This window comes from Triturus cristatus, chromosome 12 (assembly GCF_964204655.1).
Source record: "Triturus cristatus chromosome 12, aTriCri1.1, whole genome shotgun sequence".
In the NCBI taxonomy this organism is placed as follows: domain Eukaryota; kingdom Metazoa; phylum Chordata; class Amphibia; order Caudata; family Salamandridae; genus Triturus; species Triturus cristatus.
The window spans coordinates 733,065,750-733,093,036 of record NC_140595.1 but is presented as its reverse complement, the minus strand read 5'-3'; the positions used below and the strand labels follow the sequence as shown (position 1 = coordinate 733,093,036).

General features: G+C 46.5%; 1 protein-coding gene across 1 annotated transcript in view; it reads right to left on the bottom strand.

The window, feature by feature from the left end:
- STAG3 (STAG3 cohesin complex component) overlaps nucleotides 1–27,287 on the bottom strand; it is a 1,816,020-nt gene that overhangs the window by 635,020 nt on the left and 1,153,713 nt on the right. Inside the window, exons 18-22 of the mRNA XM_085637308.1 lie at nucleotides 22,612–22,701; nucleotides 22,238–22,438; nucleotides 21,119–21,189; nucleotides 20,280–20,367; nucleotides 19,573–19,653 (exon numbers count right to left, since the gene is read on the bottom strand). Coding sequence (XP_085493434.1) covers nucleotides 19,573–19,653; nucleotides 20,280–20,367; nucleotides 21,119–21,189; nucleotides 22,238–22,438; nucleotides 22,612–22,701 — 531 coding nt within the window. The remainder of the gene's footprint in view (nucleotides 1–19,572; nucleotides 19,654–20,279; nucleotides 20,368–21,118; nucleotides 21,190–22,237; nucleotides 22,439–22,611; nucleotides 22,702–27,287) is intronic.

Here is a 27,287-nt window from a genome sequence, read left to right as displayed (position 1 = left end):
CTTACCAGAAGATTTTTTCTTTTTCCCAACATGAGCATCTCCAACTAACTTAGGTCCTCCAGTTGTCTTCAAATATAGGTTTTTTTTGTGGTCTTTCTTTACTCTGGATTTTGTAGGCATCTTAAATTTTGTTCACTGCTCTTCAGCAATACCTGAAAAAAACTAAAAAAAAATTCCTTTATTTTATTTAAATATATTACTACATTTTTTATGTTCTTTAGAAATCTTAAAATACTATAAACCCCTTTCCTATAAATGAAAATCACAATAACACCTTCACAAATTAAATTTCTAAAAATAATTCCTGTGTGCACACAAAGTCATGCTTTGAAATTAGGCAGAAAACTGCTTTTTCAGACCAGCACCATGTGTAACCTGGTTGACTGCCTACACTCCAGCAAGGGCAACCAGCCTTAGTGATGCTGAATGTATTTGCATTACTGACTGAATCCTCAAACCCCACTCGCTTGTGAATACTGTGCATGATTCCACAGGGTAAGCAGCTAGGTGTGTGCTAAGAGTCTGCTTCTGCACCAAAAAATGGCTCCCCCTTTCCATCTAATGCAACTGTGAAATCACCAGAGCAATACGCAATAAATCTCTGCCTGTAATTCCTATATGCACACAGAGTCATGTTTTCACATTAGTCACAAAACGAAATTTCTTTGCCAATTTGAAAGCACACTTACTACTCTTTTTTTTGGCAAGTGATAAACACTTTTACAGACTGACACATTATGAATCCACTTTTCAGATTCTTAAAAAAGCACATGTCCAAACTGCTTTTTCAGACCAGCACCATGTGTAACCTGGTTGACTGCCTACACTCCAGCAAGGGCAACCAGCCTTAGTGATGCTGAATGTATTTGCATTACTGACTGAAACCTCAAACCCCACTCGCTTGTGAATACTGTGCATGATTCCACAGGGTAAGCAGCTGGGTGTGTGCTAAGAGTCTGCTTCTGCACCAAAAAATGGCTCCCCCTTTCCATCTAATGCAACTGTGAAATCACCAGAGCAATATGCAATAAATCTCTGCCTGTAATTCCTATATGCACACAGAGTCATGTTTTCACATTAGTCACAAAACGAAATTTCTTTGCCAATTTGAAAGCACACTTACTACCTCTTTTTTTTGGCAAGTGATAAACACTTTTACAGACTGACACATTATGAATCCACTTTTCAGATTCTTAAAAAAGCACATGTCCAAACTGCTTTTTCAGACCAACACCATGTGTAACCTGGTTGTCTGCCTACACTCCAGCAAGGGCAACCAGCCTTAGTGATGCTGAATGTATTTGCATTACTGACTGAAACCTCAAACCCTTAAAGTATTCTTTATTTTTACCAGTACACCTTAATTTATGGTGAAAACATAGTCCATATTATTTTACATGTTCTTCACATTTAAATTTCTCCCAAAACAGAAAATAATAAACACAACTTCAACAAAAGGAATCCCATTTCTATTATTCATTTCTTAATTTACCATATACATCCCCTCTCAAACTCTAAACTCACCTTTAAAATTAGTTAGTTGTGAAAGAAATGTGGCACTCAAACAGCAGATTATCAGAGCCAGGATCTCTGTTCTTTACACCTCTCTCCTCTCAGCAGAACCAGATAATGGCAAACTTTCCCTCTCTTTTTCCACACATATACATGTTAGTTTCAAATCTCAGTGCTTCCCCCTTTTTTCAAATGTAATCACACATTTCTATTGGTTGAAAACCAACCCTTTTCCAAAAGTACACTTCTCCCAACTTGACTTCTGCCTAGTACCCTTCCCCCAACATGACTTCTGCCTGCTACCATAGCAACAGCTCATGGAACACTGCTGTGTGGAGTTAGGTCAGAAGTTCACCAAACAATGTTTCAATTCCACAGAGCAAGAGTGCTTGACTTTTCAAACCTAACAGCAAATCCATAGTACTGTTCTTTGGTAATACATTTTTCTGTACCAATACAAAACATGCTTCTATTAATTTACACATACAGCCTAGTTTTTATTCTAGAATGGTATGAAACAGCCAATCAGTTCTTTTTTTTATGAAAAAAATATGTATGCCTCCATTTCCAAACTGTCTTTCTTTTCATATTGCCATTCTACTGAAAGACACCTCCTGAGTGCATCCAGTTCTCCTTTGAAGATGTTCACAGTGTGGATTGTAGGGCACAGCTATGTCTTCTGGAGTGAAAAGTATGCAGAGAAAACAGATATGGTGAGAGACCTTGCTTTGCCAAATGTAGACATTAAATGGATTGGTCAGAGAGGGTTAAAGTGGCACCAATTGATGCCATTGGTGAAATCCTTCATGCACATCCAACACCCTGACCTCATAATAGTGCACTGTGGTGGCAATGACCTAGGCACTTTGACTTGGGTAGGTCTGGAAATGCTTATGAAGGACACCTTTGCACAACTTTTTTCACTTTTCCCTAAAACTGCCTTTGTGTTTTCTAACATATGCCAAAGGCAAAAATGGAACTGGTCCATCATTTCTGTCCGCAGATTGACAAAGCAAGAAAGCACGTCAACAAATCTGTTTCTGCTTTCCTCCGTGACTATGGTATGGGTTCCATTTACCACAACAACTTGCGTTACGACATGCAAGACATTTATAGAGGAGATGGTGTGCACTTCAATGATGAAGGGAACAGAGTCTTCCTCTTGAACCTTAGACTCTGCATCGGTACTTACTTGTAGGTACCACTAAAAAATCATTTCATAAACACAACGGCTCTTTTTAGAGCCCCCTAATATCTAAACACTTAAATCTGAATTTCATTTCTTTTTTTATTTTTTTTTTCTACCGTACGCTTACGGTAAGCTTACCGTACGCGTACCCCGCGATTTTTTTTAAAATCAATAAATGTTGTCTTTGTACTTTTCTGTCCTTCTTTGACCCCCTTAGGGGGGTCTGTAACTCTCCTCCTTGCCCCCTTTTCAAGATATCACTCTTTTTTTTTCTGAGTGAAACACACGAAATGGCGGCCGCCGCTTCCTGGTTTCGACAGATTCGAATGTTTACTAAGATCTAAGAGCCAATCAGAATCGCGCTCGCGCATGCCACCGTACGCGTACGGTAAGCGTACCGTAAGAGCACCGTAAGCTGGCTCAGATATATATATTGATTTAAAGGATATTTTCTCAGAATCTACTAAACAGATTTACATCAAACCTAAAAAAGGCACTTCCTTGAACTGAGGACTACCTCTCTGCCAAATTTCAAGTAATTCTGTTCAGCCGTTCGGGCTGTAGCTGTGTCTAAAGGTCCTATGGAAAAATGCATGGGAAAAACGCGTTTTGGGACCCCCCTTTTATCTCAGCCCCCGCTTGACAAATCCCCCCGAGACTTTCAGGGTAGGAGCGGAGCGTAGCGCCCCACCTATTTTGAAAAATTCGCGAGGATTCGTCAGCCGGCGCAAAAGTTATTCCAAATAGAATGTTGCGGATTTCCTATGGAAACTAGGTCCTAACTATAACTACCTACTGGCGACCGCCAGTAGGTAATATGTATAGATATATATATATATATATATATTATCTACTGGCGGTCGCCAGTAGATAGTTATAGTTAGGACCGTGTTTCCATAGGAAATCCGCAACATTCTATTTGGAATAACTTTGGCGCCGGTTGACGAATCCTCGCAAAATTTTCAAAATAGGTGGGGCGCTCCGCTCCTACCCTGAAAGTCTCGGGGTGATTCGTCAAGCGGGGGCCGAGAAAAAAGTGGGGTCCTAAAACACGTTTTCCCCATGCAATTTTCCATACGGACCTTTAGTCCAAGGTACAGCCCAAACGGCTGAACAGAATTTCTTGAAATTTGGCAGAGAGGTAGTCCTCAGGTCAGGGATGTGCCTTTTGCAGGTCTGGTGTCAATCTGTTCAGTAGTTCCTGAGAAAATCAAAAGTAAAATCATATATATATGTGGGCGGAGCCTAATCACACATCTCATCCTGAGATCTGATTGGCTGTCAGCACTTCATCCAAGAAGTGTTGGCAGCAATCTTGGGACCAATATACATGATAGCACCTCATTAAAAAGCATTGCAGTTAATAGAAGGTTTTAAGACTTTAGTTACATTATAAATCATTTGTTGATGGGACCATACTCATTTTAGGAATTGTGGTATGTTCTAAGGTGATTTCACCATGTGAAAAAGCATTCTGCTGGGATATCATGATTGAGAGAAAAATATTTTCTCATGCCTTTCCCACAGAGGTTTGGAAGGTGATCTATAAGCTAAACTGAGAGCTTATTTTCTGTAAATTCACATTATCTTTCTCAGTCATGTGAGAATGAAGTCTGACATTCTCAGTAAAACATGTACATCCAACAAGGGCAGAGACTGTCAGTTGATTCCTTTGTGTTCTACTGCAGCTTCCCAGAGTGTTCCAAAGAACAACTAGAGCGCTAACAGTCCTACTTATGATAAACGTATGGCACACCTGAAGCCATCTTGCTTGGATTAAAGTGGTAACTCTTAAAACATTTAATTTAAAAAGGAACAAAATGAGGGGGTTCATTTTTCCATAAAAAGTATGATTAGTGCTGCAGAAAGAAAAATTAGGGCAAATTTTGAGTGACTTCTCAAATCCTCTTCTATTTCATTAAAAAATTCTGACATGCAGACTGAAACATGCACTTTCAATACCAGCAGCAGTTTTCCCTGGTGAGCAGTAACTTTACTACAGTGATCTAATGAGCAAAAAGAGTGCTAACATTCTGAATTTATGGCAAATGTGTGACACCATCTGAATGCCTTCTTGATGGAATCAAAGTAAAAAACTGAAAGTATTTCCTACTGAGGAGACTGCAGTAAATGAGGAAATTAGGAAACTTCATAACAAATAAGTCTCCCAAGATGGCCACCAGAGACAAAAGAGCCCAAATGTAGCCCAAATATCACCCAGATGTAGCCCAAATATAGCCCAATGACAGAAGTGTGCAAACCACTTATTATTTTGTGTTTTTGCAGTGTTATATAGTGCAGACTTGTCAGGTATTGGAGTGCTTTACACAAGCATTGGTTACATCACACAAGAACAAATTCTTTTTGGTTGTAGACATGGGGAGACTAAGTGATTTGACCAGAATCACAGAATGTCGAGCTGAAGCAGAAACTCAAACCTGGTTCCCCAGTTGTAAAATCTGCAGTTCTGGAAGTAACACCACATCCTTTCCCCTAAGTGCAACATTTAATCAAGTGGTAAACTGGATAAAAAAACATAAAGATAACAAATAATTTAAAAGTGCTTTGTCGCTATTTGAAAACTCAGAAAATATGTCCTTATTTTAGTCTTTTAGAGCACTAACCATTATTTTGATGCCAATAAGACCCTCTCATATATGTAATTTCTAAAGGAAATGCTCTAGGTATTACAGTTTTGATTACATCAAGATGACGTCAGGCGTTCCACACTTTTGTAATAAATATAGAATGTTAGCAATCTAGTTGTTCATTGGGATACTGTTGAAAGGCAGAGGCCAGGGGCACGGACTCTGAAAATTGAAGGCAGGTAGGAGGGTGCAAAGGCAACAATTTAACCACACTGAGCAGGCAGGAAGGGCCGTGGCAGCACAGCAGACTATGGAGGGCAGTGGAAAGGGGGGCAGGGGCAACAAACCAACAATACAGGACTTGCAAGAGAGGCTGTGGCAATGTAATAGACCATTGTGGGCAGAAGGAAGAGGCAATGGTAGTACAACCATACATGCCAACAGTCCCGATTCAGCCAGGAAACGTCCAATGTTTTTAAGCTCAAATGGGCTTTATTTGATCTGTCTCCTGTCTACAATCTCCTCTTTTTCAATGTAACTCAAAGGGGAAAATCAATACCCCCGTTTTTTTTCAAAATCTCCCTCTTACCAAGTTCAAAATGTTCACAAGTATGGTACATTGGATCATGGAAGGAAATGGGGTAGGGACATGGACTTGGATAACAGAGGACAGGAGGGACATGGAGAGGTGCACCAAACTGACCCTGCAGGGCAGGCATCAGGGTTTGCAGAAGCACAATACACCACACAGGGCATGCAGGACGGGAGTGCAGCACAACAATCCATAGAAAGCAATAGGGAGGGGACAGGACCATGCACATGGACAACAGAGAACAGAGGGGCAATAGGCAATGGTAGCTAGCTGACCATAATGGACAGACAGGAGAGAAAGCTGCAGCATAACAGACCATAAATGGCAGGAGGGACAGATCAGGGGCATTACAATGGAACAGACAAGCCAGGAGGGAGGGAGTAGGGGTCTGCACATGTAAACAGAGGGCTGGGGGCAAGGGGGCAGGGCAGGAGCAGCAAGATAGCCATGGAGGTCTTGCAGGATGGGCACTAGAAGCAAGACACACCATGAAGAGCAACAGTGAGACTGTGATGGAATACACACAGACCATGGAGGGAAGGTGGGAGGGCGTCAGGGGCAGCTAACTGACCACACAGGGAAGATGGGAGGGGCCATGGCAGCACAGAAGACCATGCATGGCAAGTGGGAGGGTTAGTGGCAGCACAATGGCTATGATAGGCAAGAAGGAGGGTGCAGGGGCATGCACAAAGGACGATGGAGGATAGAAGGGAGGGTCAGGACCTGTGCACAGACAAGAAAGTTCAGGGGAAGGGGCCTCACAACAGACCGCACGGGGCAGGCAGGAGGAGCAGTTGCAGCACAGCAGACCAGGGAGGGCAGAAGGGTGTGGCAGTACAATGGACCATGTAGGACAGGAGGAAGAGGATAGGGGCATGGCATGTGGACAGGCAGGGTGGGGGTGGCAGGGACAGGTTACAGTCATCTGACAATGCTAGGCAGGTGGGAGGGGAGTGGAAGCTCAACAGAACACTCAGAGTAGATAGGAGTGGCAGGTCCATGGAACATGGTGGGCAAAAAGGATGGAGCAGGGGCATGCACAAAGACATCGGAGGGCAGGGGGAAGGAGAATAGGGGAAGCAAGCTAAGCACAGAGTTTAAGCAGGAGGTCAATGATGGGGCATAGAATTGGGCAATGGAGGGCAGGAGGTGTGGACTGGTACATCATACTAAATTGAGGGCAGTGGCAGCACATCAGACCATGCATGGCAGGAGGGAGGAGGCTAGTCCATGGATTCACACAACAGAGGATAGGGAGGAGGGGGATGGGGCAGCAAGCTAACTGTTCAGAGAAGGCGGGTATTAGGAACTTTGTTTTTAAAACGTGTGTCTGTGCGAACTACTTAAAATATGAACAAGTATGCAGCATAATCTCACTTTTGTTCAGGAAGAAGAGGACGTTTGTGACTGTGACTCCGGGCTCACTTGGCAGAAACACTCACTGACCCTCCACCCCCTATCGCAAAGTGTAATGCCCGTGAAAAGGGTAGGTGAACACAGTGTTATATAGAACATAGTCCTGAGAGCACGATTGAAAATGAAAACTAGATATAGTGTATGGTATAAACTATGCACCAAAAAGTGTGATATAAGATGAACCGGGCGTGAAATATAATATGCAATACATTGTGTGCAATGACAGATTCATTGGAGAGCGCGAGATAGCGCGTGCTATGCGATATGCGTCTTGGAGTGTAATATGAACAGGGCAGTGTTGTGTAACCTAACTAGTCTCTAAAGTTGTAATATAAAATATGTGCTGGGGAGTGTAACGTTGCATATGCACTGTGACAAAGATATGGATCCCAGATTGTAATATGTATGGCATAGCACTGTGCGTTATAACATAGGCATCGAGGAAGGCACGTTAGATGGGGCAATATAACCCGTGCGAAGACAAGTGTGGCATGACATTCACAGGGTGGTGTTACAGTGCACATGGGCTAGAGAGTGTCATAGCATATGCACTAGCTGGTGGAATACAACACAGAGGTGTGTGGCACTCAGCAGGCAATGGTGAGTGTAACACAGCATTGGGCTCTGCCAGGAGCGCGCTGTGACTCTCTAGTGAAGTTCGTCCCCTTTCCAGAGAGTAAAATAAAAAGTATTACACATCCGGCAGTGGATGTGTGTTTTATTAACCGTGAGGGGGGTTTCTTGCATAGTTTGTCGAATTTTTGTCGAATCCCCTTTGAATGGCTTGGTGTGCATGTGTATTAAATGTGCCCGTCAATAGCTACCCATGTTTGTATAAATAAACGACAAGGGTGTCTACCGGGATTAGGCACGGTAGGGCATCAGACATATCAGAGCTTCACTAGTGGTGTAAATACATTCCACGTGGATTCATTGTATGCATAGTCGCCTAAAATGAATATCACGCAAATCGTCATGGTGATAGGTACGTACGGTTTGTCCAGCATGTCCTAGGTGTGTCTATAAATATATATTTTTAAAAAATATTAAAAAACAGTGGCCGGCCCTGGGGATTGGGGTCAAAAAAATATAATTAGGAGACAGGCCCTGGGGGATGGGGTCATCAGGGCCAATAAATTAGAATAAGAAGGGGAACCACACAGCCCCCCTTCTTAAAAAATTAAAATAAATAAAAGACTGGCATCGTGCCGGAGGCCACGCCCCCTCCTTGCAGCACTCTGGAAACGCGCCCCCTGGCGAGTTGTAAGTTGGGGAATTAATTCCTCTTCAATACTGAGGGTCCCTGAGGGCCAACTAGCCCAACAGGCATCTCCAGTATGCGCCAGGGAGCTGCGCTGCAGACAGGTGTTCTGAGGCCAAGCCCCTTTTTACACCTCTCTGCAACGCAGCTCTGTGGCGCTTACTGGAGGTACCTAGTGGTCTAGTTTGACCCTAGGGACCCTTAGGATTCAAGGGGATTAATCTCTCAACTTACAACAGCCACAGGGCGCGTTTACACAGTGGTGAAGGGAGGGGACGGGGCCTGAGGTGACGTGTGCAAACACGCACTATGGCACATTTTAAATTGGGGATATAATTTCCCTTCAATACTGAGGGCCCCTGGGGGCTAACTAGCCCACCAAGTGCTTCCAGTAAGCGCCACTGAGCTGCATTGCAGAGAGGTAGTCCAGGCCGTGACACTTTTTACACCTCTCTGCAACGCAGCTCTGTGGCAATTACTGGAGGTACCTAGTGGGCTAGTTGGACCCTAGGGACCCTCAGGATTTAACCCCTTCCATGCTCATGACGGAACGGTTCCGTCATGAGCATCGGCTGAGCTGTGCTCATGACGGAACCGTTCCGTCATGGCCCCGCCCGCGCTCGAACCCTTCAGCACCGCGGGGGAATCCGCGCAGCGCTGAAGGGGTTAAATGAACTTAATCTCCCAACTAAAAACGGACACAGGGCGTGTTTACACAGTGGTGAAGGGAGGGGACGGGGCCTGAGTTAACGTGTGCAAAAACGTCCTGTGGCCTGTTTTAAGAGGTAGTTTTAATCCCCCTGCCCTATTATATACGAGGGGCTTACAGAGGAGGTCATGATAATCACAGGGGGACCCCAACGCAGAATGTTCCCTAGTGTATGTAGGTGTTTTCACTGTATTCTAAGTGTCTTTTAACATAGCACTGGCTCTAGGACTGGTTAGTCAGACTCAGTTACCACCAGTATCCGTCTGAAAAAGTTGAGGGTACAGGATGATTTTGCAACAAGGCTTCTTTCTGCTCTTCTTTTTGTTCTTTCTGCACGTTATCCTTCTTCCTGCACTATTCTTCGTCTTTGAGGACTTCTGTTGCTTCTTTCTGCACTTCTTTTTTTTCTTTCTGTGCATGTTTTCTTCTTTCTTCACATGTCCTATCTCTGTAGGCATAGTTAGAAATTAGCATTTAAAAAACCTTTGAAATTCACAGAAAAAACCATAGGTTTCAGGCACGTTATAGTTAGGAATTAGCATTTAAAAAACCTCAGAAATTCACTGAAAAAACCATAGGTTTCAGGGGTGTTATAGTTAGCTGGACTTTTCACTTGTACAAAACCATTGAAATTCCCCCGTTATAGTTAGTTCAGCTAACTATAACTCGCGCGCCCGCAATGCCCTGCTTATGACGTCACATATTACATCACTCATGACATGGTCAGTGACATCACTCATGACATCACTGATGACATCTCAAATGACATCACTGATGACATCTCTGATGACATCACTGATGACATCATCCAGTGAATGTGTGTTTTTCTGAAAATTAAATATGTTTTATATATGTATATCTCAAGGTCGATAGAAGAATAAATGGGTATATAAGTGTGTAGGAGAGTAGGGTCTGCTTTCTATGTTCACCCCCACTTTTTGCTTTTGCTTTACTGGTTTTCGACTTAGATGTGGCTGTGGGCCTGCTAATCAGACCCACAGCCCTGCTGTTCTCTCTCTAAATTGATACTATGTACTTTAGGTGCATAACCCATTTGGATAGGGTCACCTTATTGGCCCCTGTATAGTGTACCTTAGGTACCCAGGGCATAGGTGTACCCTAGGCCTACCAGGGGCTGCAGCATGTATTATGCCACCCCTGGCCTGGCCTTCCATTATGACACAACTGGCTGATCACTCAGCTGGGGCAAGGTCGTGTAATCACCCCTTGCTTACGTGTAGTATTCCTATACCTAACTTACATATAGACACATGTGTACCTATCAGCCAATCCTATGGCAGGCCTTAACAATCCTGGAGGCAGAGTGCTTGGTAACATGTGAGATGGTGCTCTAGCATGAGCTGAGCCTGTCTGCAGCTTTCGGAACCATGTCCTTATAGCTGTTCTATGATTTCGCCTACCATATACTCTTAAAGTGCCTTATAATCTTAAACGGTTATGGTAACTATGGTTTGGCTTTATCAAAACATGTTGTGTAAGGTGTCTAACACTTTGGAATAATACCCCCATCCCATTTCTGGGGATGAGGATATTATCCCTCCCTTCTAGAGGGAGAAGACATGTTGTAACCTACTTACCCGGTTAAAGTTAACCAGAGCCCCAGCATCACAAAATGGATGCTGCTGCCACAGACACGAGTCTGACCTCCTGCTGCTGGGAGTGATCCCGGCAAGGGAGGCTTGGACAATAGGTTTCCTGCCTTGGGAGGTGCGAGCACCACCCCAGACAGGCCTTAGTGTATTGGGGCAGGGAGGGATGAAAAGAATGAGACATGCCTGGGGCACACAAGGTGTCCCGTGCATAGTCCAGTTCAAACCGGTGCTGGGGATCTCCAGCCCCAGTCCTGGCGCAAAACTGGACAAAGGGAAGGGGGTGTAACCACCCCCCTCCCAGGTCCCACCCATAAGGCGTGACCTAGCAGGTAACCCAGCCCCCCAGATTTGGATAAGAGTGGTAGCTGTCCATGGGCTAGGTAACTTGGGTGCTTCGGTGCTCACAAGGGTAGTGACTATCCTAGGGTCTAGTTTCCTAGTCTCAACTCTCTAGCTGCTTCAGAAGTGTCCTTAAACTGTTAATTTCTAACAACTACTATTTCTATCGACTTTTACGCATTACGCGTGAGTGTTTCCACTCTGCACCTGAATCCCGTGGGCCTCCCACTTCCTAACTGTTGCTAGTGTAGTGTAGCCCCAGCGATTCCCTAGGCCTAGGCCTATCCTATTTCCGTGACAGTGGTCCTTATACCACTTACTTAGTATATGGTTTGCGTGGCCCCTAGGGCCTAACTGTATTACTTACCTGTGTGACTTAATGTATGCATAAATAAGACTGTGTTGTACTTACCTCTAATCTCATAAAGAGTGCTGAGGGTTTGACTAGAATAAATACACTTTATTTTATATATATATACCTGTTGTGGTGTCCTTTCATTTGGTATTCAAGGGATTATATATGGTATCACAGCTGGCTTCACATGCCATTCAGAGTTTAGCCTAAGACTGCTCTTGTCCATGCTACCACTAGGATAGCTGGACTTTACAACCAATCACCATAAGGGCTGTTTGGACTGATATAAGGTGTACACTAGAACTAGTGACATCATACATCAGGCCAACTTCTCACACTCTGGACATCCCCCGAGAAAGACGTGGACCGTAGCCAGGCGTGGCGACGAAGCGCCACCGTGGTCGAAATTACCCGCCCCAGCGAGTCCGTGGTGTCTAGTCCACACCATATGGCATGCCGTGCTGCATCTCGCCCATCAGCAAGCGCCTGGGTGAGCCATGACCGGGCCTCTTCCGCATCCCACAGAGAGTGGGAATAACTGTCCAAGAGGCAAGCGGTATTCAAGGACCACAGACCCTAACTCAGTGAAGAGAACAGCTTCTATCCGAACTGTTCCAGCCTCTTGGATTTCCGATCCAAGGAGCGGACGGGAAGGAGGATTGGGAAGTCGAGGCCTGGATAACCAGACTCTCGGGAGTGGGGTGTTGGGACAGAAAACTGGGCTCGCCCGGAGCAGGGCGGTGCTGCCGGGCCACGTTCCGATCCACAGGAGGTACTGTGGAGGGCTTGGACCAGGTGCCCTGCAGAACGTCTACGAGTGCCTCATTGAACTGCAGCAGAGGCTCTGTGGAGCTTGCTGACGGTTGAAGCACTTCTGTGAGGACGTTAGTCCTCACGGCCACAGCAGGCAACTCCAGCCCAAGGGCATCGGCCGCCTTGCGCAGCACCACTGAAAAAGCTGCACCTTCCTCTGAGGCCACAGTCGGAGGAGAGATAAACCAGCGTCCGGGGAGGTGTCCAGACCACTGGCATCTCCCATTTAGCCTGCCCAGTCCTGTGAAAGGTTGGCATGTCTGGCCATAGGGTCCTCAGACCCCTCCCAGTCGCCCCCGTTATCCGATTCTTGATAAACAGGAGGAATAACCGGAGCTGGGCAGTAGATGAATTGCTCATGCATTGGCGTCTGATGCGGCGTCGAGCGGCGCCGGGCCCGGACTAAACCGGGGAACGGCGGCATCCGGGGATGGCGCCGGGGGTGGAACCGGTGTCGGCGCCGGAGGAGATGTCGTGAGTTCGACTGGCTACTGCCGGCAGAGATCCAGGCCTGGATACCTCGGGGACCTGCGGCGTCGGGACCAAAGTGGCCGACGGGGCCAGAGCCGCCGGCTCGCGAGGTCGCCCAGTCGAGCCCGCGGGGCCCGAAGGCGCGCCGCTAGGCGTCGATGGCGGGCCAGGCCCCTCATGACCGAGAGGAAGGCGCTGATCTCCGCCGGAGTCGCGTCAGTCCCAGGGACCGGCGGGTATGGAGACTGACGCGGCTCCTGCGGCTCCAATGGAGCCGCGGGGGTGGGATCATCCTGACCCTCGATCGAGTCGCGTGACCGTAGAGGGGAGTCCGAAGAGCGGTGTCACCTCTTGGACTTCTTCGAGCGCTTCAACTTACCCAAAAACTTCGAGCCCGACGAGTGATGATGGTGACTGCGGCTCCGCGACCGGTCCTTGGACCTCCTTCTGGACCGGGAATGGTGCGGAGCCGAGTGCCAAAGCTCGAGTAGCTTACGGGACCGCTCCCACCTAGCCTTCGAGGTCAAGGCCTGAGAGTCGAGGCACGACTCCGCATTGTGGTCAGGCCCCAGGCAGTAAAGGCACCGGCGATGGTGGTCCATCACCGACATCAGTCGATGACAGGAGTCACAGGCCTTAAAACCAGGCATCCTACCGGCACCAGAGTCGAGTCGACAGAAGACCAAAAAGAGTCAAAAAAGGTTAGTCAAAAAGTGACTAAGGGGTAAGTGTAGGAAGGTGGATATCTGACTATGGTTACCCCCAACTTTTTGCCTAGTGTCTAGCTGGTTTTTCGACTTAGTTGGCCTGAGATCCTGCCATTCAGGGTCTCAGGCTGTCTGCTCTCTCTTTAAAATGGACTCCATGTACCCTAGGTACATACCCAATTGGTAAGGATCACCTTATTGTACCCATGTACTTAATTGACATTTGGGCCCTCTCATGAGTCCCTGTAACCAGGGCAGAGGTGTACCCAAGGCCTACCAGGGGCTGCAGCATGTATTATGCCACCCCTGGACTGGCTATCTAAACAGACACAACTGGCTGTACAAACAGCTGGGGCAAGGTGGTGTAATCACCCTTTGCTTTAGATATAGTATACCTATATCTAACCCAAAATGGGGACACAGATCTCCTATCAGTCACTCCTATGGCAGGCCTCAACAATCCTGAAGGCAGAGTGCTTGGAACCGTGTGAGATGGCGCTCTGGCATGAGCGGAGCCTGTCTGTGGCTTTCGGGATCCATCCCTTTAGCCGTTTCCATGATAGTGCCATGCCATATACTTTTAAGTGCCTTATAATCCTTGCGGTTAGGGTAACTTTGGCTTGGCATTATCTAAACATGTCATGTAAGGTGTCATACGCTTTGGAATACTACCCCCTCGCCAGTTCTGGCAACGGGGGTAGCATTCCACCCCTCTAGAGGGAGAATATATGTTAGTAGCTGTAACCCCGGTTAAAGTTAAATGAAGCCTCAGCTCCACAAAATGGATGCTGCCACTGAGACACAAGTCTGCCCTCCCGCTGCTGGGAGTCCTTCCAGCGAGGGAGGCTTGGACAAAGGGTTTTCTGTCCGGGGAGGTGCCAGCACCACCCCAGACAGGATTTTGTGTATCCAGATAGGCAGGGCTGAAAGGAAGGTGACATGCCTGGGGCACCCCGGTGCTCCTGCGCAGTTGTCTGCTCAAACCAGTTCCTGGGACGCTCCAGCCCCAGTTCTGGCGCGAGACCAGACAAAGGATAGGGGGTGTAACCACCCCCCTTCCTGGTCCCACCCATGGGCGGGACCTAGTCACGAGCCAGCCCCTTTTCCCTGAATATAGGTAGGAGCAGGTCCTCTTCCAAATTAGATACCTCTTGACAACTTTCCCCGAAAGAAACTCTTGACCTTCACACGAAGAATCTCCCTTGTGGCTAAGGAGTAGCCACCCCGTGCAAACGGGCACCAACTACCAGCGACCTTGCGGTTCACTTTGCTGTCCATCTTCGGATCAAGACTCCAGAGCCCGACAGGACCCGGACTTCCAGACCTCTCTAGCTTTTACCTACGACCACAGCACAGCTGGGCTCCATGGGTGCGACGAGACCAGTGGGACCGGACATCCTGAAGAAACCTGCACTTCGCTGAGAAGCCAACCTCCGAGGGATCCTCGAGGAAGAAGCTTGGGGTCCGAGAAGCCCCACTCCTGAGCAGCACCTGCACTGAAGATCCACTCTCCAGCTTCCACAAAATCTGCGTGGGGCCCGTCTGCTTTGTTGCTGCTCCGAGCGTTGTCTGTCCACTTGCCGGCTGGCTGTGGGCTCCTAGACGACGAACCTGCGACATCATACCGCTGGTCTGGTTGCCCCAGACTGGTACTTGCTCTTCTGCAACCAAGAAGTGACCTGGACCCTCCTGGTCCACTCCAGACGCTGTTTCCACTCACCGCGTGGGTTGCCTTTGCCAAGGCCTGTTGACTCCAACCCGGGGTCTCTCAACGCCAACAGCGAGAAGCCTGCATGGGACAGCTCGTGCCTCCACCCTGGTCGTCGAAGACGCCGCCTGGTCCACGTGGCTCCTGAGTACAGCGTCGACTCTACACCTGAAGCATCGCGATGACCTCTGGTTCCTCCTGGTTCCACTCCAGTTGCCGGCTGGCATCTGTGAACTCTGTCCCCTCTGCTTTCAGGTCTTTTTGTTTCTTCTTCCATCCTTGGAATCATCCGGACACCTCCATCCAGCTCGCCTGCAGCATCTTTCCTTCCGGCGCCATAGACTTCAACGAGGAAACCCGACACCTTTCTACACCTATGCACCCGCGGCCCGTGGGTTAGGTAACGTGAGCATTTCGGTGCTCCAGTAGGGATTGACTATCCAAGGGCCCAGTTCCACTTTCATTGTAGTCCTAGCTGGTCGGAGACGTCCAGAAACCGTAACTTTGTAACCGCTAGTATCCATAGACTTTGTTCCGCATCCCGCGTGTGAGTTCCCACTCTGCACGCGTGTCCCCTAGGCCTCCTGCTCCTAACCTAAGGTATTAGTGGGGTAGTCCTAGCGGTCCTCTAGCCTCTGGATCGAGTTACATACCTTCTAGCGATTCGCATTCCATTTTCTTAATATATGGTTTGTCGTGCCCCTAAGGCACCGTTGTAATTTGTGCAATTAAAGTGTTTTCCTAAGAGTTATGTTATCTGCTTAGCTCCCTGATCTCATAAAGAGTTCAGGGGTGTCTTGTGAAGAAATAAATACTTACTTTATTTTTATAACAACCTGTGTGGTGTCCTTTCACTTGGTGTTCAAGGGATTATATGTTGGTAAAACAGCTGGCCTAACACGCCCTTTAGAGTTTAGCCTAAGACTGCTTTTGTCCACGCTACTAGGATAGCTGGTCTATAAGGTTGACTTACAACCAATCACCATAAGGGTTGCTTGGCATGGTACAAGGGGATCACTAGAACTAGTGAGCACCATATACCAGGCCAACTTCTCACAGTAAGCTCTTCCCGGATCGGCGCGGAAAAAAGAAGAACTGACGTCAGTGCGCGTGGGCGGTGTCTAAGTACTCCGACGACGTCATTCCGATGCACGATGCCGACGACGGACGCGGAGCCGCAGACGACGCCTAGCGACGCGCAAGGGGTATTGTTGACGAAAAATCTTTCCGGATCCAGCCTGATGCCTGGGGATATTCTAAGATGAGGAATATAACTAACGTGTTTCTTTCAGATGGAGTACTTTTCAAAAACAACAGTTGATGTACAGAATGCAGAACAATCTCATACATTCACCCCAGTACAGAGATCTGGGCCTAAATCCATCGTTTTTTTGCTCACCATGCCATTCCAGTTTGAACCCAGCCATATGCAAATCAGTCTTGACCCTGTGCCTCATGGGAACAGTCCAGCCCAAACTGCCAAGCCAGGTCCTCCCTGGACTGGAAACAAGCATCCTAGGACCGGTTTCGGGGTTTCACCTCTCTTCAGCCAGCATAGCTTGATTCCAGTGGCATGGAGAGCATGGAACCCACGTCTGGACATACCCGTCTCACTCGGGGTGACAAATGCAAAAGCAACAGTTGATGGACAGAATGCAGAACAATGTCATACATTCCCCCTAGTACAAAAGGAGTATTGTTCTACAGACTTCTTCAACGGTGAAGAACCATCACAGGAATAGCTCCTCGAGTGATCTCTGGACTTTGAGGGGGATCGACAATGAGGCAGGGCCTCTGCTAGCTGCAATGGCAGAATTTTCAAGCAATGCTGCCTCAACGCCTTAGGACAAAGATGACAGGAACCACACTCCTGGGCGTCGTGATGTTCTTCGAGGCACCACATACAGATGGTATAAACATCTGTGACCAACATTTGTCTGCGACAAGATACATAGGGCTTAAACCTCTAAGACATTTCAAGAAAAAACACACTTTCAGAGAAAACGTCGAGATGGGCTTAAAACGGCTCTCTAATTACTTCGAGTTGCAAGCACGACTAAGAAGAAACGGACATTGGCGAAGGGGGTCATATGGACTTAGTCGACGTCACATCGGGTGGATGACATTGATACGGAGTTGAGCGATGCCCTCTTTCGACGAGCTGATGTGCCAAGGAAACATTTCCAGATCCAGTCTCATACCTGGGGGAGGATTCTAAAGTAAGGAATCTGCAGCTAGATGTCTCTATAAGGTATGATTTTTCTCCCAGTACCCAATTTCTCTTATTCCCATGCTGTGTGAAATCCTGTTCCTAGCAGCAAAGTGGAGGACAGCTTGAGGTACCAATCTCTATTTTAATGCGCTATGGAGTTTGATTCTTCAGATCATTTGAATGAACTATAGCACAGAAACGCAGAAATTGGTTTTTTACCTTGAAGTTTGCAGGGCAAGAAAAGGATAATGCAGCTGAGAGAGACTCACATTATTTGTAGGAAAACAAAATTGGGAGAAGAGGGGAAAAAAGCTTTTTCCCCCCCACAAAGGAAGTCCTCAAAAGGAAATGTCATCAACCAAAAAGCAAAGCAGCAAAGAAAAGCTTGTCCCTGAAGCTAGCCAAAAGATAGAGGCGGGACTTCTCTTTGCTTCCGGGTCGCTGCAGGCAGCGCGGCGGCCCAGGGTTCCCGGCGATGGCGGGAACACGGGGTGGGCTCCCGTAGTGTAACCACGGAGATAAGCGGGGTGGGCACCCACGATGGCACAAGTATGCGGGGTGGTCTCCCGCCTTCAGTATTAATCAATTAAAGAGGCAAAAGCGCGGGGTGGGCTCCCGCTAAAGGCAGGACAGGGGAATCTCCATGCTGGAGATTCCCTCGGGAACCAAAGACGGCAGCTCAGCGCTGCACAGATCCCACGCATTCTCCTTTCCTGGGGGGAAACAAATAAATACAGCATAGCGCTCACAGGGCGCAGAAGAGTGCTGCAAAGGTCCTGGAGATGAAGAAAATAAATCCAAAAAGGTCCCAGAGGTCTTCCAGGTAACCAGGGAATCCAGGGGCTGGGCAGGGCCCAGGGAGGCAAGCCTTCCCCTGGGCCCCAGCAGCAGCACGCCCCTGGTAGATTCGAGTCAGAGCAAGAACATTTTCATGGGGTCACAGCCCCTCTTTTATACACCAAATCCTTTGTCTCAAGGTGCAGGGAAGGGGCGAACCAGATACAACTGGTTCTTGAGCACTTTGTTTTGCTCAGCCCCTCTCCCTATTCACAGAACAGGCCAGGGTCAACAGTCGCACCACAGGGGGCGGAGCCAGCATTGTGTGGGGAAAGCCCAGCCCTATTCAGGTCCCAGGTGTACTCCTCCCATTCATCAACATGCAGCTCTCTCCACCCACCACTGGGGCAGACCCATCCTGACTCCTGGAGCCAGGCTCACCAGCCAATCACATGCCAGACAGTCACTGCACATTTATACCAGTGTCTAGAAGTGGCGCTTCTATACTAGCTACAGTAACGCCGCACACATCATTGCGCAGCATTTACTCTCACGAGTTTGCACATATCAAACTCGACCCTGCACTCCCCACGCATCAGGAACTAGCACGGTCACTCAGATCCCCCATGCATTCCTATGGGAGGGCAGGTCAGTCTCATTCAACCACACAGAGCGCACGCGCTTTCCACTGGGACACAGTGTGAAAGCACCTAGAGGCCTAAAACCACTAGTACAACACAGGAAAAAGGCTAGGATACTGCAAAAAGTTCTAGGGGTGAACTTGCCAGAAGGGCCAAGTCCAACACCAACCTAATTGACAGATGCTCTTACATCGGAGTATAGGGGTCATAGAAGAGGATATGCTATAAACTCAAAAATCAACATATACCATTTATACAGGTGTTTATGGGGACTTCCCAGAATCAGAGATGCTATGGCCTAGCGAAAGCCAACAAGCACCATTCATACAAAGCTCTACATTCTCCACTCAGGAGCTGAGCTGCTACGATACAAGAGTTGATCTCTTTCTACCGGGCAACAATGGTTGTAGCCCATGCAGCGCCCCAAAAATGTGATGATATTCTTCTTGATGGTAGGCACAGACTAATTCCAGTGTGTACATTAGCTTTTGATATGTTTTCCTGTGAGACAGGCAGTAGTAACAATTTAGTAAAAGGACTATTTCAATATACAGAGACTCCCCAGTCAAAGACATTTTTTGACAGCCAGGACAATTGATTGTAGCTGAAAATATCTGCAGGAGCGCCAGAAAGTTACAACATTCAAGAGCCTGACTCAACACTAATCACCTTCTTGGGGTGCGTGGTTGAAGCCTGGGAAAGCTCCCACAGGATGAAGAAATGGGCACATTCGAGAGCTGGTACCATAATCTGTAAGACAGAAAGGAAGAAAGTGTCTGAGACAGTGAGAAGAAAGGCATGGCTACCACGGACAATGTTAAAAAACAAAAGTACGGCAACTCATTTTAGACCTTAGCAGTATACGAGGGTGACATTGAGAAAAGAGGGAAGCTGAAGCATTTCAAGCTGTGACCACTAAACTACAGGATTTGAAAGCAAAAGAAGAATGACTAAAAGCCAGATTTTGAGACTGAAAGAAGAGAGCCATGGGCAGTAAGAAAAAAGAATAAGTAGACAGAAAGATGGAGACATTAAATAACTGACAAAAATCTTGTGAGAAGAAAAGAAAATAAAGCATGCCAGGCATAGATATAATTAAGTCACCTTTAGCTAAGTGAACCAATATGCAGAAAACCTAACTGTGTGATCTGTTGCTGGCCTGACAGGGAACCGCCCTTTTTGTATTCCAGTCTTAAGTCATCTTAGCAGTAGTTAATTGCACCAAACCATCATTCTCTCAGTAAGGACTATCGGTCTTCTGTAGCCCTTCCTACTCTAAATATCCTTATTGCCCATAATCTTCTCTTCCACGATCATTACCCATAAATAAATAGCTACCCTTCCACCTTACTCAGAAGATATTCAATTCATGTTACCTGTTTGGGGATCTCTCCTGTGTCTATTCCTCTCTTCAGCAGCTGACAGCATGGATCGAAGAGTTCCCACCTGGTCATATTGTGAGCACTGCAGCAGGAAGGCAGAAAACATGGCATCTGTATCAGACAATCTACCCACTACAGAATTTCCAAATATGGAAAGTACACTAAAGCCTTAGCGCATCACAAATAAGCTCGGAAAGGAGGGAAGTAAGACATCCAAGGGGGAAAGAAAGATAAAAGAGATTGGCTTCAGGCAAACTTCAGCTTTCTCTACACCTCATAATTGAAAGAATGCTGGCACTATCCTTGCGTGGAAACCAATTCAGTCTGTGTTAATAGGGAGCAGAATATGAGGAGAATATGTAGAGCAAGAGTAAATAAGTGATGTATAGAATTAGAACAGAATTCACTGAAACCATTCTTGAACCAAGCAGACTCAAAATCTCGATTGGCCTAAATAGTCGTCTTTCATGGGAGGGGAAGAATGAAACAACTACCACCCAGGCTACAAGCTTGAGCTGAAACCACAGACAGCAGCCACCATTCATATTTGGCAGAACAATTGTCCTTTTACACTGCTATCAGAGAATGTGGGCAAAGAAAACATAAATCCACGTTGCACAAGTTATATAGAATGATGGAGACCAGCCACATGTTATACCTAAACTGCTGATACCCAAGTAGAAGATTACTTACCATAAGATTCTCAGGCCAGTGCCATAGGGGTTTGGCTAGGATTATGTGGTTGAGCAGTAATATCACTCCTTGCTTCTCCTCCTCCAATTTAGGAAGTGATTTACCTGCTGCAATATTCTACATCTAGATAACTCACTCACTTGTGGAAAACAGAGATACGCTTCATTGTAGCTGACATGTTGTAAATTTCATCTTCATCCACTTCGCTGGCCTGATGGAACACCACAGATGCAGACCACATAGAAAATTAGAGAAAATATGTTACTCCTGTTTATCATTAATGCTCTGATGTGCCTCTCAGCATGAATGAAATCAATTGTGAAGGCCTTGTTAGTGTCACCATGGTGAGCACCCCACCACATACTTTACCAAATGTTGGTGAAGTAATCACCTGCCACAATTGAATAAGTATATACCATATTAAGGGGCCTAAAGAAACTAGGAAAATAACATTCTAGCTAGAGCAACTCTTTATTTTTCAGGTTTAATAAATGCTGTGATGAGAACGAAATCTCTCACCTTAATTGTATTTAAGTAAACTCCTCTGGAAGCAATGTGCTCAAGCTACATTTGAGAAAGGCCCAGCATATTAGAGACATGTCACACTAGATTAAGAGGAACTGGTAACTACATTCACATGGTAATATGAAACCTATTAGCACAATACAATAAAGCCACAATGCCAATTATGAGAAAATCTGCTTGTTCCCAGCCCAGAACCTATCTCCTTCCAAATCAGCTAAACTAATTTTAGATCGCAGCTCTTCTGCTGGTGTCAAAATATTCCTTTATAGGAGTCCACGGTCACCAGAGTTTCCAACCCCTGTGGCAAATAAGCTTTTGTTAACACTGCTATATGCACATAAGTCCTGGACAATATATTCTTACCACAATTCCCCATAGCTGACATTAAAAGAGGACATTGGTCACTATGAAAGTATTATTTTAATCTCTTAATTATGTTGTGGGCAAGTGGGCACAGGCTTACAAGTGAATGGATAAATTCAGCCTAAACACTGGTGGGGCACTAGAAAAAAAATATATTCATTAACTTTCAGTGCCTTATTTATACAATTGAAATGCCATACCATGTATTAAGAGAAGAAACTACGGGCAGCATATTCTCCCACCTGAATATTGGGCCTGATGAAAATGTATTTCAAATAGAGAAACAAGCTATAAAAGGGGGAGCAGAGATTTCGGCCCGTCTGGTCTTGCTTTCAGTATCTCTTCTATCCTCTAGGCCCACTGAGACACACCTGCATTATCTCCTCAACTTCCTGCAGGAATTTGTCCACAAGGCGGTCGATAAGTTGACTGAGAGCAATGTTGACACGGTTGTAGATAGCCAGTTCCTCATTACCAAGGACATACAGCGCACGAGCAGATGCCTCTAGCACTTCCTGATCCGTATGCTTCTCCACAATCTCCTGGATCTGCTTCAGCAGCAGGTCAAGGTACTGCACACCAGAGAAGGATGGTTGAACAAAGGTTAAATTGATACTACCAGTATGCGCTATACATTTACAGATTTGAAACCCTCATCCCTCTGCAGCCACAAGAGATCAAGTTGAATCAATAACCAAGTCCCTACTGTTTTAAATCAAAGCAAGTATTATGAAATTAATCTTACTTTCTCCAATCGACTGGTGCAATAAATCTCCAACTCTAAGAAATGAGGAGCACGAAGTAAGATGGCAACCTTCTCAGTATCAGCTGAAAACTGTTAAGAGGGACAACAAGTTACAGAGTCATCCAGAAGCGCATTCCAGGTCACAGAAAAGTATGCTCTGGCTTAGATATATTAAGCTTCCCACACAGTTGAGAACTTAATTTGAAGGAAAAAGTTACTTGTCATTCTAGCTGTCATGGGTATTCTCTCAATTAATATTGAGTTGACTATCACAATATGGGTGAGATCACACAAGTTTTGCAAATCTAACATTTGAAATGCTTAACCATCTTAGCAAACCCATGCCTACAGGGGGATGCATTTCCTTTTTATATTTAAAAGGTTTTATTCAGAAAAACCTGTCTGAAAAGGAACATTTTATACAGAGATACCGATGCATATGACTCGCACTGCAGGATCGAATTCATCCAATTTAGATGTTCATTGCCAACGGCAACCCATTTCGACCTTGAGGTCTTTTTCAAAAGCCAAGTTGTATGTGAATGTACAACATTCAAATAAAAGTAAAGTGATAAACAAAAGCCAGACAGATCATCCAGCTAAGATATGGATATTGAAGGCTGACTGTTACACTGATCTATTTATTCTGTTGCCTTTGTCTTATTAACCCCTGCGCTGCTAGAATTTTGTTAGAAAACCAAAAATGTTCTACACAGTTTTGGCATTTTACTGGGACATAGCCTATTTTTCCTATTTTTGTGCTTTCAACCTCCTTCCAGTTAGTGGTAGAAATGGGTGTGAGGATAATAATGGATTCCGGCAAACTATAAAAGTCTGAAAAGTAGACAAAAATCCGAATTCAGAAAGGGGTTATTTTTGTTGACTCTTCAAGGTTTATCTATAGAAACTAACAATTGAAATAAAATATTGAAATTGAGTTTAAAAAAAAAGCCATTTGAACTTCTTTCAAGTATGGCAGATTTTTTAAAGCAATATACTGTTATGTCCGCTGGACTCCTCTGGTTGGAGTGATACATACAGCGGTGGCCCCTCTATTAGGGCGCAGGAGAGTCGGCCACCAGCCGCAAATAAAACGGGTTTCTTAGCTGTTTTATTTTAATCTCTCGGGACCTGCCCCAAGGACTCTGATGAGTCTTGGAGGTGGGTCCATGGGGATGACACTGTGGTGGGGGAGTGCAAGCACACCCTTGACCCTTAGCAGCGCATGAGGTGTTTGGCTGGCTGTTTCAGGCAGGCCAGACACCTCATGCGCAGTGAAGCTTTCACCAGTCCCAGCTGCGTAGCTGGGGCTGGAGAAAGCAAGCACAGGCTCCCAGTCTGCCTGGGAGCGCAAAGTTGTAGCATTCAGGCCAATCCGGACGCTGCTTTCCTGCAACGTCGTGATTGGCTGTAGTGCAGTCTGGGAGCCTGACCCAGAAGCAGGAAGAGTGGAATGAAGTGGCCGGCGGAGGCGGCGCTCAGGTAAATTACATTTTTTAATGTTATTTTTTTACTTCGTCCCCCAAGCCCTTCTCCACCCCCCAGCTCCCTCCTCTGGCTCACCCCGCCACATTGTCAGCAAACAGGCCACCACTCGATATATAGGACTTGTAAGTTCAGCAAGAAACCGAAATACCCAGAGCCAATAACTGAGCTGCGTCTTGCAATGGTTTTTCATTGTGTACCGGGTATAAAGCAATTCATTTGGTAAAATATAAAGAGTGAAAAATTGGTACCAAAAAAACATATACATTTTTTTTTTATTGACATTTGGTACCAATAAAAAAAACATACAAAGCCAACATGTAATCAACGTACAGGCTATGACGCAACAACATTCTTCATCCATTTTGAACAATCTAGTCACGTAACTGTAGATCTCAGTAATTACAGTGCGAACGTACAATTATAATTAGTCGACCTGGTAGGTTTGTAAGTATTGCACCAAGTATTGCCAGTAGTCTCTTGGTTTAGACCCCATCGGAAGTTCCTCCTCATAGGTTTGTAAAGTTTCTTTACAATACGTCAGGTCCTGCATCCATTGCCGAATCCGTGGCGCCCTCCTACCGCCCCAACACAACGACACCCTTCTCTTGGCCATGAGCAAGGCAACCACACAGAACTTTCGCTTGGTCGCCCTTATCCCAGGGAGCAGTCCCAGCAGACACGTTCGGATATTACATGCAATATTAACACCCACCATTGTCCCCACCATCCGCGTCACTTTTTCCCAGTACCCAGCTACTGTGCTGCAATACCATGCCAAATGTGTGAAATCTGCGCCTTCCGCACCGCAGCAACAGCATTTAGAGTCTGCCCGTAGACCATACTTGTAAAGCTTTGCTGGCGTGTAATAAGTGCGATGGAGGTATTTGTAATGTATCATACGCAGGCCCCCATTAGGTGTCAGCATACTAGTAAGAGAGTAAGCAGTAGTCCATTCCTCCTCTGTCAGTGGATCTTCCAAGTCACTGCTCCATTTACCCATTGCGTTATATGTATTGCCCGCTATGTCGTCTTGCAGTGAGGTATATAGTCTCGAAACCAGACGCCCAGCCGTGGCAGTTGTGATCAGTAATTGCAGCGTAGCCAACAGCGGTGGCTCCGCAGGGTGCGTCGGGTATAACGCCTTCAGCGCTCCCTGCAGCCGGTGATATGTGAATTGGAATAACAGCGTTTGATTACTTATAAAGGTCAGTTCTGCAAGTGACCTGAAAGCCCCATTTTCATAGAGATCACCCATAGTAACAAATCCCACCTGCCTAAGCAGTCCCATACCCACTTCTTCCTGGGTAACCGATAGCTCCGGGTGATATTGTAGCGAGCAATGATGGCGCGTACAGCGGCAATTTACCCGCCTTTCTGGCCATAATCCTCCAAGCCTTGTTGGTTGTGTCAATAGTATTGATATCGCGATTATGTAGCGGGGGCCTCTGGTGAGTTAAAATAGCCCTCAAGGGAATCGGGTGCGCGTCGCCCTCTTCGATCGCCGCATGCGTAAGATATGGGATTGGATGATACCAAAAATGAGCATGTTGAGCCTGTTTACCCACCCATATTAACCGAAGAGCCAGAGTGGAGATCCTGCGGAATACCTCAGGTGGGGGCTGGATAAGAATGTTATTAAATAAATACAATAATTTTGGTAGGATGACCATCTTTACCACAGCCAGGCGGTCCGCTAAGGACAGTGGCAGATGAATCCACCGCTCTACCTTGTCTTCTAGTGCCCCAATTGCTCTTCCGTAGTTAGTTCGGATTACTACTTCCGGATCACGGTGATACCAGACACCCAAGTAGCGAACCGGGTCTGATTGCCACTCCAAGGGGTAGTCCAGAGCGCAGGGGCCGGTGGTGTCCGTCAGCGGCACTATCAGGGACTTAGACCAGTTTATTTTGAGGCCCGAGTGCTGCCTGAACCGAATATACTCCCTCAGTAGAGGATTTAAATTAAGCTCAGGGTCACGTACGTACAGCAACATGTCGTCAGCATACGATATATGCAGCGGTCTTTGTGGGAATTGCAGCGCCGAATAGTGATGTTTTTGTCTGATTTTACAGGCCAATGGTTCTAACGCTATCGCAAATAGCAGAGGCGATAGTGGGCATCCTTGCCTTGTCCCCCGTGCTATACGTATTGGGTCGGAGATGTAGTTGTTAACCCTAATACATACAGTGGGCGCCGTGTACAATAATTGTATCCCCTGCAGAAAGACCGGAGGGTATCCCATGCGCTGTAGGATCGTTTGCAAATAGGGCCATTCAATGGAGTCGAAGGCCTTTGCTGCATCAAGAAGCACAGCTGCCGCTTTGGTGGTAGGAGTTAAATAGTGCGATAATGCAAATAGTGTTCTGGTATTGTGAACTGTGGACCTAGATGGGATGAACCCTGATTGGTCCGGTAATATCAGTTTGGTCATTAGGGGCTGTAACCTCGTGGCCATAAGCTTAGCTAGTATTTTTGAATCGACGTTTATTAAGGATAATGGCCGATATGAATCACAGCATTCCGGATCTTTGTCCGGTTTCAATAGGGTTATGATCATGGCGTCTCGTAATGTCGGTGGTAACCTCTGTTGTTCATGGGCTTCACCGTACATGTCCACCAAATGAGGTGCTAATTGATCTACAAATGCCTTATAAAACTCACACGTGAACCCATCCGGACCCGGCGCTTTCCCGTTAGGAAGGGATTTAATGACTTCGGTCACCTCCTCCTCCGTTATAGGCGCAGATAAGTATTCTCTCTGCGCATCCGATAGCCATTCGATCGCGACATCCGCCAGATATTCCATTATCTCTTCCGGCGCTGCCGTAGATTGCGACGCATATAGAGCTTCATAGGTGTTCATGAACTCCATTAAGATGCCAGGCATATCAAATCGTAATTCGCCCTTGCCATCTCTGATCGCCCTAACCGTCTGTGGCAGCCGGCCTGAGCATATTTTTGCTGCCAGACTTTTGCCCGGTCTGCCACTTTCACCAGAGCGCCGCGCCTCTTGCCGGCTACCGATATATTTGAGTTCGTCGTCTGCATAAGTTTGAAATTCCGTGAGGACAGTCCTAATTTCACCCAAAAGCTTCAGTTCGCGTGTACGCTCATATTCCCGTTCCAGATCCCTTAGTTTACCCTCACGGATAGTTAGTTGCTGCCTTATATCTTTAAGGATGCCAGC